The sequence below is a fragment of the Gracilinanus agilis genome, chromosome 2 (assembly GCF_016433145.1).
Source record: "Gracilinanus agilis isolate LMUSP501 chromosome 2, AgileGrace, whole genome shotgun sequence".
Lineage (NCBI taxonomy): Eukaryota > Metazoa > Chordata > Mammalia > Didelphimorphia > Didelphidae > Gracilinanus > Gracilinanus agilis.
In genome coordinates, this window is record NC_058131.1 from 409,140,051 (window position 1) to 409,152,246 (window position 12,196).

At 37.2% G+C, this 12,196-nt stretch overlaps 1 protein-coding gene across 1 annotated transcript in view; it reads left to right on the plus strand.

The window, feature by feature from the left end:
• The window catches only part of AK7 (adenylate kinase 7), a 159,687-nt gene that overhangs the window by 133,566 nt on the left and 13,925 nt on the right, over positions 1 to 12,196 (plus strand). The window contains exons 15-16 of the mRNA XM_044661875.1: positions 3,445 to 3,642; positions 5,384 to 5,604. Of these exons, the coding sequence (XP_044517810.1) occupies positions 3,445 to 3,642; positions 5,384 to 5,604 (419 nt within the window). The remainder of the gene's footprint in view (positions 1 to 3,444; positions 3,643 to 5,383; positions 5,605 to 12,196) is intronic.

The following is a 12,196-nucleotide window of genomic DNA, read 5'->3' on the forward strand; positions in this document are numbered from 1 at the left end:
ACTTGAACCTAGGACCTCCAGTCTCTAGGCCTGGCTCTCAATCCACTTAGCCCAGGAGTGGTAAGGGTGGGCAATAGGGGTCAAGTGACTTGCCCAAGGTCACACAGCTGGAAGTGTCCGAGGCCGGACTTGAACCTAGGACCTCCAGTCTCTAGGTCTGGCTCTCAATCCACTGAGCCCAGGAGTGGTAAGGGTGGGCAATAGGGGTCAAGTGACTTGCCCAAGGTCACACAGCTGGAAGTGTCCGAGGCCGGATTTGAACCTAGGACTTTCAGTCTCTAGGCCTGGCTCTCAATCCACTGAGCCACCCAGCTGCCCCGAAAACTAATAATGGATGATAGTTATTATTATTGTTAGCAGTATCTCTATGTGAATCCATTCATTTTCTCAAACCTCAACCTCTGAAGGCCAAGCAGTTCAGTTCTTAACTTAAGTAATTATTCCCAGGTCTCTGAGGCATTTATCTGGTCTGGAACCTGTCTTTTGTTAAGGCTCAAGGGAGAATTCTAATCTTTATCTATAAGCAACAATACAGCCTTCTTAAAGCATTCTTAAGCACATGCCCTTTTATCCTTGCTAGATACTTCATTTTTGGAATGACCTGGCCTACAATAAGGTAAGAGCCAGTGAAAACCTGATTGAGACAACTTAAATTTTTCAAGCCAAAGACTGCTGGAGAAAGCTGTGTTGAGGCTGCAGGTTGAAAGACCATTTTCAAAAGCTATTGCAATAACCTATGCAAGAAATAATGGGGGGGGGGGGGGGAGGGGGCAGCTGGGTAGCTCAATGGATTAAGAGCCAGACCTAGAGATGGGAGCTCCTAGGTTCAAATTTGACCTCAGACACTTCCCAGCTAGGTGACCCTGGGCAAGACACTTGACTCCCATTGCCTATCCTTACCACTCTTCTCCCTTGGAGCCAGTATACAGTACCGATTCCAAGAGGGAAGGTAAGGGTTTAAAAAAAAAAAAAAGAAAGAAAGAATGAGGCCCTAAACCAGGGAAACTTTTAGAGACCAAGTGCCCAAACTTCAACCCTCACGCTGCATGTGAGCCCACCACCTTACCCCAAACAGGGGAGGAAGGAAGCACTTCCACTGAGCTGCTCTGCAGAAAGGCAGACGATGGGAGAAATGTCTGCAGGTGCGGTAGAGAGGGGAAGGGGAGTAGCCCACTCCGGTATGCTCTGGCATGTGTGCCAAAGCTTTGCCAACACAGACCTAAACTGATACAACTATGCTGGAGAGCAATATGGATCCAAAGGACCATAAAACTATGTGTACCCTTTGACCCAGAAATATCACTACTGGCTATGCATCTCCAAGAAATCAGAGATTGGGGGAAAAGATATACTTGTTCAAAAATATTTTTAGGAGCTCTTTTTTGCAATGGTAAAAAATTGGAATGTGAGGGGTTGTCTATTGGTTTGGGAAATGGTTGAACAAGTTGTGGTATATGGTTGTAATGGAATACTATTGTGCCATAAGAAATGAACAAGATGAATTCAGAAAAGCCTAGAAAGACATCTATGAACTGAAGCAAAATGAAGTGAGCAGAACCAGGAGAACAGTGTATACAGCAACAGAAATATTGTATGATGATCACCTGTGAAGGATTAAATTATTATCTGCAAAGCAAGATTCTAAGATAACCCCAGTAGACTCATAGTGAGAAATGCTATTCATAACCAGAGAAGGAACTGTTGGAATCTGAGCGCAGATCAAAGCATGCAATTTTTTCCTTCATGAGTTTTTTATTGTATGTGTGATGTATTTCTTTCATTACATGAAAAATATGGAAATATGTATTTTATGATAGCACTGGCAAAATCTATATAAGATTATTTATGGCCTCAGGGACATGAGGAGGAGAGGAAGGGAGAGTATTTGAATAGCAAAATGTCAAGTAACGATTGTCAAAAATTGTTTCTATGTGTAATTGGAAAAAAAATTAAGTTAAAAAATAAAAGAAAAATAATGAGACCCAAAGATGTGTGAGAAACACTCTCTACCCCCTCCTCCCATTCCTCTATAGAGTTGATGTCCACAGATGTTGTACTGGTCAGTTTTGTTGACTTTTCCCCTCCTTTTCTTTTCTTTCTCTCACTTTTTAAAAACCCTGCCAACAGCCAGCCATTTGGGATGAAGTAACTTTCCCAGGGTAACATAAAGGAATTATCTGAGACCAAATTTGAACCCAGGGCCTCCCAATTCCAGGCCTGATGCTTTATCCACTGTGCTACCTAGCTGCCCCTTCTTTTTCATTAAAAAAAGCATTTATATGTGTGTGTGTGTGTGTGTGTGTGTGTGTGCATGTGTGTGTGTGTATACACAAATATATGTTATATGGAACAACTCTGAATGGAAGAGAGAAATAACTGAAAAAATTTAGATGATGTAAAAAGACATTAATAAAAAATTATTTTAAAAAATGAAACAACAGAAGAAGAAAGGCATCACATTGTGTGTATGGCATAATACTTGGAGCCTGAAAAGCCTGAGTTCGGATTTTGTCCCAGAGGCCTATTAGCTGTGTGACCCCAAGCAAATCACAACTTTTCTGAGACTATTTTATCATCTGTGAAATGAGAGAAATAATAGCAGTGGAGATAATAATTGTGAATATAAATAAGGTACATTTATTTTAAATGCTTTGCTAATCCTTAAAAGCTTATATACTATTTACATTGAGTCATTTTTGAGAGAAAAGAAATACCAAACTTTTGAAGCCAGGTAACTGAATGAACAGTGTTAGAAATAGTTAAGTCGGGAGAAGTAAATTTGAAAGATACTAAGATAACTAAGAATAAAAAGATACTAAGTACGGTTTAGAAAATGTTGATTTTGAGATGATAGTAGGCTGCTTCAGTGGAGATCTTCAGTAGGCAGTTGAGCTTGAAGTTGAGGAAAAAGACCAAAAAAGTAGAAGTAAAAATTTGGGGATTATCTGCATGAAAATGGTGGTTTAAGCAGTGAGAGTAGATGAAATTGAAAGAATATTGTAAGCAGACTAGATAAGAGGGCAAGGACAGAGTCTTAGGGCAATACCAAATTTAAGGGATCAGAAAGAAAGAACCAGAAAGGATATAAAGTTCTTAAATATGAGAGGATACCCAGGATAGTTCAATGTAATAGAAAACCAAAAAAGAGAGACTATCAAAAGGTAGGTAATGGTAAATAGTATTAAATAATATAGAAATTTTAAGGTATATGAAAACTGAGGATCAAATTCCTCTTATATCCCTTTTTCTCAACTCCCTCAACATATGTTTTGGATTTTTTAGAACAGTCTCACTAATTTCAGGAAAATTAGGAAAACTTTTTAATGTAATTTTGTAATAGGTATTTTTTTATGAATGTGTATCCCAAATTTTGTTATGGAAAATATGAAGTCACCATATGTAAAAATGGCTTTTTGCTGGAAATTTTTCTTTTTTTCTTCACAGAATTTGTTTTTGCTTTGGATGCACCTGATGAATTCTTGAAAGACAGAGTAATGAATCTTCCTGAGGCCACTGTAGTTGGAACCCACTATGTCCAAGATAGATTCTTGAGATCTCTTAGTAATTATCGTGATATAAATACTGAAGATGAGACTGTTTACAATTATTTTGATGAACTCGAAATCCATCCACATCACATTGGTAAAGAATAAATTCAATTCAAATATAAAATTTTAGGAAAACTATTTGACTAATGCATTACATACAAATTCCCATGCAAACTTCAGCCTCTGAATCATGGCCCACAATAAGAGTGTTTAGGGACCTGAACATTGATAGAGGTTCAGGGTTTGAATAACAAAGGTGAAGTAGGATTGTATTCCAGACAAGGGGATCACCTAAGCAAAGGTCTAGAGGTAACAGATGAAAGGCTATATATAAAGAAAAGCAAGAAGGCCAATTTGATTGCACAGTAGAGTGAATGAAAGGTATAAGTTTGTAATGGTGGGTTAATGCCAAGTTGAAGAGATTTTACATACCAAAGAGAGGAGGTTCCTGATATGGGAGCTCCCTGAATCAGAGAAACCCAAAGTCCATTTTCTATAACTGTTTCTACTGCCTGGAAAATAGTGGGCAGTTATATTTGTCAACTGATTATTTGAACAAACTTCTAATGGAGTTTCATTATCTTTGTTCTCCCTTCCCTAAGCCATTTTACATACTGCTATCAGATAAATCTTTATTAATAGATCCATTCTAATCCTTGACTCCTATTGTAACTGATTCTCATTTTATTGATTTCTGAAATGAGGAGATTAAGGTAGATTATTATTCAGGTCCTTTCCAGTTTAAAAAAAAATCAGATTCTATGAAAGGTTATAATTAGAATGAGATTTTCTCTCCTGGACAGTGTTAGAGACACAAAAATAAGTTCTTAACTTTTTTGCTTATCTACTTTTTTTACATTTTACAGTTAACTAATTTTATGTTAGTTTTTATCTTTGATTAGTGAAAATAGCCTGATGGCTTTATAATTTAGGAAACAGGCATCTATTTCTATTTGATTGGATTTGGGAAGCCCTCTAGTTTCATCAACCCATTTACATACTACCTGTGTCTGAACATCTGAAACTGGATAATCTCATCCATTTTATGTAGGCTTTTATTTAGCTAAGTTTAAGAGAGTACGTTTTCTGGCCTTGCCTACACAATCTTATAGGTCACCTTATTTGAAACAATGTCTTCTATGTTGACACCATCCAGAAAATTTTAGAAGAAGCTCCAGTAAATTTTTTGCTTCATTAATTGCAATGAACTCTTTCCTGTTTTACTGCTTTTTTTTTCCAGTTGATGTTAACATTACCTAGATATGCCAGAGTTGTCTCCTTTAGTCTCCCCAAATCTGTTAACTAGAGAGGTTATAGATTTTTAAAATTATTATTATCATCATAATCATTATATCCAAAATTATCAGTAGTGAGAAAAGCTCAAATTTACATCTTTTTATTTTATATGGAAATAAAACTGACAAGGAACTAGAATTTACATGGTCACATAAGAGAAAAATTCCATTAAAAGTTATAGCAACCAGGATTGAAAGTTGTAAGTAATTTTCACAAATGTTGCTTTAACAAATATGGACTAAGCATATGTAATATTAACAAACCTATATGACATTTCAGGATTTAAGAAGTTTTTTACTAACAACAACTTATGAATCAGATCATTCAGTTATTCCTCCTCTACAAAAAAGGACATGGAAGCAGGGAGAAATGAAGTAACATACCTTGGGCCATGAAACAGTAAATGTTGGAGCCAGGAAATGAGTGAAGACCAGTCTCCTTCTATATTACCCTGCCAAAAGCAGAGCAACACTGAGTATTCATATGGCACACAGAAATGTGATTTCACCCATGATCTTTCTTTCCTCTAATATTTAAAGATGTAGGAAAATTTGAACATCTTGAGAATAAACTTGCCATTGGACAGATTATGAAAGATGTTGGAAAGCCTCGAAACTATGGCTTAACAGATGAAGAAAAAGCAGAAGAAGAACGTAAAGCTGCAGAGGAACGCCTAGCAAAGGAGGCTGCAGAGGAAGCAGAGCGTGAGCATAGGGAGGCTGTGGAAACCGCAGAAAAGATAGCTCGATGGGAAGAGTGGGTGAGTTATTTTTTTAAATATGTACTCATTAAACACATTACTAAAATGTTTTATAGATTTTAACACCTCTGTTACTTCTCCATAAGTGTCCTCTTTATAGCTTTTCCCTCTTTTTTAATAGTCTCTAAACATGAGATAATTTACTTTGTTGCTTGTACTTTCCTTGCTGTTCTATTTGCCACTTTTGTGCTTCTCTGAGATGGGGTATTTATTGCAAATTATATAATCTGTTGTCTGTTTAAAAAAAAAAATTTAGGGGACAGCTGGATAGCCCAGTGGGTCAAGAGCCAGGCCTAGAGATGGGAGTTCCTGGGTTCAAAAATGACCTCAGATACTTCCTAGCTGTGTGACCCTGGTGAGTCACTTAACCCCCATTGCCTAGCCCTTATTGCTCTTCTGCCTTAGAACCAATACACAGTATTGATTCTAAGATGGTAGGTAAGGGTTTAAATAATTTTTATTTTTTTTATTTTTTTTTTTAGAAAAAATTTTCAGGGGCAGCTGGGTAGCTCAGTGGATTGAGAGTCAAGCCTAGAGACAGGAGGTCCTAGGTTCAAATCCGGCCCCAGCCACTTCCCAGCTGTGTGACCCTGGGCAAGTCACTTGACCCCCATTGCCCATCCTTACCACTCTTCCACCTATGGGACAATACACCGAAGTTAAGGGTTTAAAAAAAAAATTTTCAGAGTTTGTCATTTTGGATTACATCTTAAGTTCCTTAATTTTTCAGAATATATTTTTCCATTTTGTTCTGCAATTTCTGGTGTGTATAGAATAGTTTTGTGTGATTGAAATTTCCTTTTCTTTACAATTGAAGGTTTTTCTCCTTGTGGCTTTACAGACTTTGTCATTTATCATTGAAATTGTTCAATTTAACCACTATGTGACTTGGAGTTTGCAACATAATGGTATTTTATTTTGTGTAGTTATTTTTCTTTTCTCAAGATGATCTGTGAACTCTCTTAATTGGCACTTTGTTTCTGTGTGCAGAAGTTCTGAGAAGTTATCTTGTATTATTTCTTACATGGAGGTATTCAGATTTATTCATTTGTATTCTTTTGGGAGGCCTATTATACTTAAGTTGTTTCTATTCATCTTGCCTTTGAGATAATTGATTACAAAAAGATCATGTGTTCTTAACATTAATTTTATTGCATTTTACTAGGACTTTTAAAACTTAGAATATTACTATTCTTCTAGAATTTAGAATATTACTATTCTTCCAGGTTATCTTTCACTTTCGTATTTCTATAATTCTCAGTTTAATTTCTTTTGAAACTGTGGATTCAACTTTTTCTGTTTTACTAGTTATTTCTACTATCCAGGTCATAAATTCTGCCATTTATTCCCTTTATATTCACTTTATCATTTTAGTGAAAAGTGCCTTATTCCTTTCCTTTTTAGCCATTTTATCACAAATGAATGCTATGCTACATGGAATTTTCTACATTTACTAATCTATACAATCTTATTAATTGTAGAATAATAAATATGTTATACTAGATTTATAGCTTTACCATAATCAAATCATCTTGGCATTTCTGTTGTAAATCCAAACAGTACATAGTGAAAATGTTAAAAAGACAAACCAATCATATTGCTCTAATTAGTGTTTTATTATTCATTTTTATATCAGTCGTCCTTATGTATAATGATATGTAACTTTATTTTTTTTCCCTTTTTCTCTCCCTAGTTTGGATATCAGGACCATATTTGTCTCACAGAAATAATTTTGAAAGTGTTCTTCTTTCTTAATTTCATGAACAGTTTATATAAAAGGGAATATTTGTGGCTTGTTCAATTTAACTTTCTGAGATCATATTGTTTTGAGTCTTTATTTTATTTTCCATTTTGTTAATTGAGATATTTATAATTTTATAAACATTTATTTTGTTGTCGGCATATAATTGGGCATAATAATATCTGAAAACTTCCTTTAATTCTTCTCCAATAATCATCTATTCTTCATTTTCATTTTCATTTTGCTAATGTAGTTTTCTTTTCTTTCTTGTAACAATTTGCCTGGTAATTTGTCTATGTTATTGATATTTAAATTGTTTCTCATTTTTAAATTTTATTTTGTTTCCTCATTGATTTTCAGAATTTCTGACTTTTATGCTTATTTGGGTGTATTAATTTATTGACCTCCAATTTTTTTTGTAGTTGCCTGTGCAAATTATTCACCTTCTCTTTCTTTTCTTCAAATGTTTAAAAAAAAGATTTGCCCCATAAATACTGCATTGACTACATGCCACATATTTTGGTATTTATCTCATTCTTATAATTTTCTCTAATTATATGTTGTTTCTGTGATTTGCTCTTTTACTCACTCATTCTATACATTGTAAAGTCCTCATTTAATTCTGTGTCCTTTGTTCATATTTTCCTTATTGATTATAATTTTTGTTGTGTTGTGGTCTATAGAGGATGTGTATAGTATTTCTACCTCTGATTTTTTAATGAGTTCTTTACACCCTAAGACTGTGGTGGCAAACCTATGGCATGTGTACCTGAGGGGGCACTCAGAGCCATCTCTATGGGTACACTCACCATTGCCCCAGCACAGTGTTCACCAGAATTCGTTACTAGAAATCCAGAGGGTCACGGGGCTGGGCTACTCCACACTCCTCTCCACAAGCACCTGAGGACATTTCTCACATTACCTGCCCTTCTAAAAGGTTCACCATCACTTCCCTAGGACATGGTTAATTGTTTTATTTCATTTTTTTTAACCCTTAACTTCTGTATATTGGCTCCTAGGTGGAAGAATGGTAAGGGTGGGCAATGGGGGGGTCAAGTGACTTGCCCAGGGTCACACAGCTGGGAAGTGTCTAAGGCCAGATTTGAAACTAGGACCTCCAGTCTCTAGGCCTGACTCTTAATCCACTGAGCTACCCAACTGCCCTTATTTATTTTTTTGTTGTGAACTTACACAGCAATAAAAATGAGAATTTTCATAAACAAAAAATTGAAAAGTAGGATCAATTTTTAAAACTAAAAATCTCTATTATGTCTATATTACCTCAACAATTTGTTTAAAAACTAATGTTTCCTCACGACTATTTCACCAGCTTGCACTAGTACTCATGAGTTGGGTCCTCAAGAGGCAACTATTACTCTTATTTTCAAGGCCATACCACTATGGAGCCACTCTTCTAAAAACTATACCCATTATCTCTAACCAGGGTGCTTTGTCTTCACAGCCTGTAGACATAAATAATTGCAAGAGAAAACTTTTACTAAGATGACATCATAAGAACAGTAACTATAAAACATTCCCTCCATTGTGGGAGGCCAATAAGAGAAACAGAGTCTTAAATAGATGAACATCTGAGACTCCCCTTTTGACTCCTTTTCAAGATCCACACCTTTTCTTAATAACATTATAGGTCCCATTGGAAAGCTTTAAACAAACCAGCAGTTACTGGGTTAACAATTCCTCTACAAGAAAATTAAGATCCATAAACTCTAAGAATATTCCTAAGTCAGCCAAGGTCAGAGCTAGACAAAACTTCATCCATCCAGGTGCAGTCCTCCCTATAAAAAATACAAGACTCAATTCATTTATGATATCTATAGAATATAGTTATGATTCTCAGAATTTGCTTGCTGATATCCAGGCGGCTAGAGTTCGGCCTTGGACCCTGTTCTATCTTTACTTTGAAGCCTCCAAGGATTTTCTTTTGTGTGATTTGTAACCATGAGCTGTAAGTTTTTCTTTGTGTTCTTTGTATGAAATGAGTCTTGAAGTATATATATAATAAACTCCATGCTCCTGGAGCCAGAGTTGGAAGCATGAAGTAAAAGACATTTCCCTTGTCCTGTCCTTATTTCCTTATCAACTAAACTGTCATCAGATTATCAGAGATGATAAAGAGATCTCCACACTCCATAAGCCTACAGCTCCCTCTCCCACAGATATTTCTGGCATCCTTAGAAAGAGATATGAATAACTTTAGATTACAGTTATATTAAGGTATATGTGTATCAAATAGGTAGCAGGGAGCTATTTACCCTTTTTGTACTACCTGGAAGTCATTTCTCTCTACATAGCTAGCTGTCATTTTGTTCCCAGAGATCATGCTCCTTGAAGCTGTTTCTGGCCTTATTTTTAGAGTGTGTGTTTTTTTGTTCCTTGTTATTGTGCCTGGAGTTCATGCAAACTGACTCTCCAATTGCTGAATGGGGTGTGTTCTGAATGAGGAATTCCACTGCTACATATTATAGCCATTTCAGAGAGAAAAGATAAATTCCCATTTCCCCCCAAGAAATGAAGAGATTATCTCTCTTTTTTTTTTTAATCCTTACTCTCTGTCTTAGAATTGATACTAAGTATCAGTTCCAAGGCAGAAGAGGGATAAGGGCTAGGCAGTGGGGATTATGTATAGAGAGCCAGCTCTATATGGTAGGGGTCCTGAGTGGCGTTTAATGGCATCAGATTGAAAAGACAGGAAACAGAAAATGAGAACAGCCAGACTAGTGGTTAGCCATAGCTGTTCCAACTGCTATGGAGTTTGAAGTTTATTTATATACTGGTTTCAAACAAAGAACAGGAAGAAAGAGTCACAGCTGTGAAGGGGTTACAAATCATACAAAACCCATTAAAGTCTAAAAAGTAGAGAGATAGGTCCAGGGTCAAAGGCCAAATTCCAACCACCAATTAGTAGGGGGTTAATTCTGGGAGCAGAAACATATTTCATAGAGATTTTTACTAATTGAGTTCTACCTTATTTACAGGACTGCACCTGGTCAGATAAAGTCTTATCTAGCTTTGTCTGTCTAGGGCCTTATCTAAGTAATATATTTTTTAGAGTTCAGGCTTCTTAATTATCAAGGAGAGAAATTGTTAACTCAGTAGCTGCTGGTCTGCTTAAGGACTCAAAGCTTTCCAGTAAGAATATTGAGAAAAGGTGGGGATCTGAAAATGAGTCAAAAGAGGAGTCTCAGATTTTTACCTTAGATGGCCCATTCTGTCTGCTACCTGACATGCAGTGCAGAAAAAAATCATACACACAGTTTTACTTGCCGATGATTTTGTAATGGGATCCAGATAAAAATATCTATTACAGACTCTATTTTTCTAAATGACTCCCAATAGCCTCTGGAGGGGTCAAGTTGTTTTTGGATTAACCAACCTGCTAGTACCAGAGCTTTTCAGGGCTCAGGTGACCAGGACCAAACACAAAGACTGCCTCAGCCTTGGATTGGTCATGTAGGGAATCCAGATAATAGGCCCTATCCTGACCCTATTTCTCCAATTGGTTCTCTACAATTATGTGAATTGCCCAGGGTCATATAGCTAGGACATGTCTAAGGCTAGATTTGAATCCAAGATCTCCTGTCTACAGGCCTGGCTCTCTATCCACTGAGCCATTTAGCTAACTCAACTGTGTCATTTTAAGAGTTACCCGGGAAGAAGGTAGAGAAGGTACAAAAATGTGCTTAATCTTTACCAAATTACCCTCCAAACAACTTTGATATAATGCCTCAAAATGAATTCTGGAATGGCAGAACTCACAAAAAGATGGAGTGAAACAGCTTCAGGTCAACATAATTTAGAAGATCAGCAGGAGGGGTTTTTTGCATTGGGGTGGGAGTGGAACACAGATCAGCTCACCAAGGAACTGTAAAAGATAGATGGGCACCAGGGATGTTAAAATATAATCTAAATGGTTGTGGGTACACTCACTGGGTTGAAGGAGAAACAGGACCAGGATAGGGAGACCAAAGTACACAACTAAGCTGCTGCTAATTGACAAAAATGGCTGTTGGCCAACTGTCACCACTAGGCTAGAGTCTTTGAAACCAGCAGGCAAGGTAAAAGGTTTTAACAGTTTTAATTATGTTCAACTAAATAAAGGTGGGATAGGGAATTCTACTCTAAAACTTAAAGGGCAAAACCACAGGGCAAGGGGAGGACCTGACTTCTCTAATACTAATTGACCTAGGCCAAGCTGGGCAGAAAGGAGCTGTTCTGGAGTCTCTGGGGGGCTGCTTCAAACCTAATTCCAGCCAGAGTTGACCAGCACAGCTAAAGGGCCTGTGGGTGGCTTTGAGGGTTTCTCACGGTCATCCACAGATGATCTCAGGATGCCAAAAGCCAAGGTGGTCCAAGGTATCCAAATAGAGAGCGTGCTTAAGATGCTGTCCACCAGATCCCAAACTTCTCCTCCACCTGGTGCTGCTCTGTAGGTCTTGTCCACTTGTTAGAAACCACCACCACTCAGGATCCCAGGAAAATCAGGATGTAAGTCTGAGATCTCCCAGGGCTAGCAACAGTTTGTGCCAACCACTAATGGAGTCTCTCTCAGAGCACAAGCACTACTTCCTGCTCCTTCATTCCATCTTGGAATGCTCCAGCTCCAGCCCTTCCTGCTAGGTCCCATCTTAATACTTAAGTAATTACTAACTAATCTTCCTCACAACAGTAGGCCCCACCTTGAGAAGCAAACATAGGCATTGGGGTGACTAAAACAGGGGCAGAAGCTTCTGGAGCTCTCAGCCACAGAAAATAAGAGGGATCAGACAAAGGTCCCTCTGCTGGCTGTGGATGCAGGATTCTGGTTTTGCCCATACTCAGATCCAGGTTACA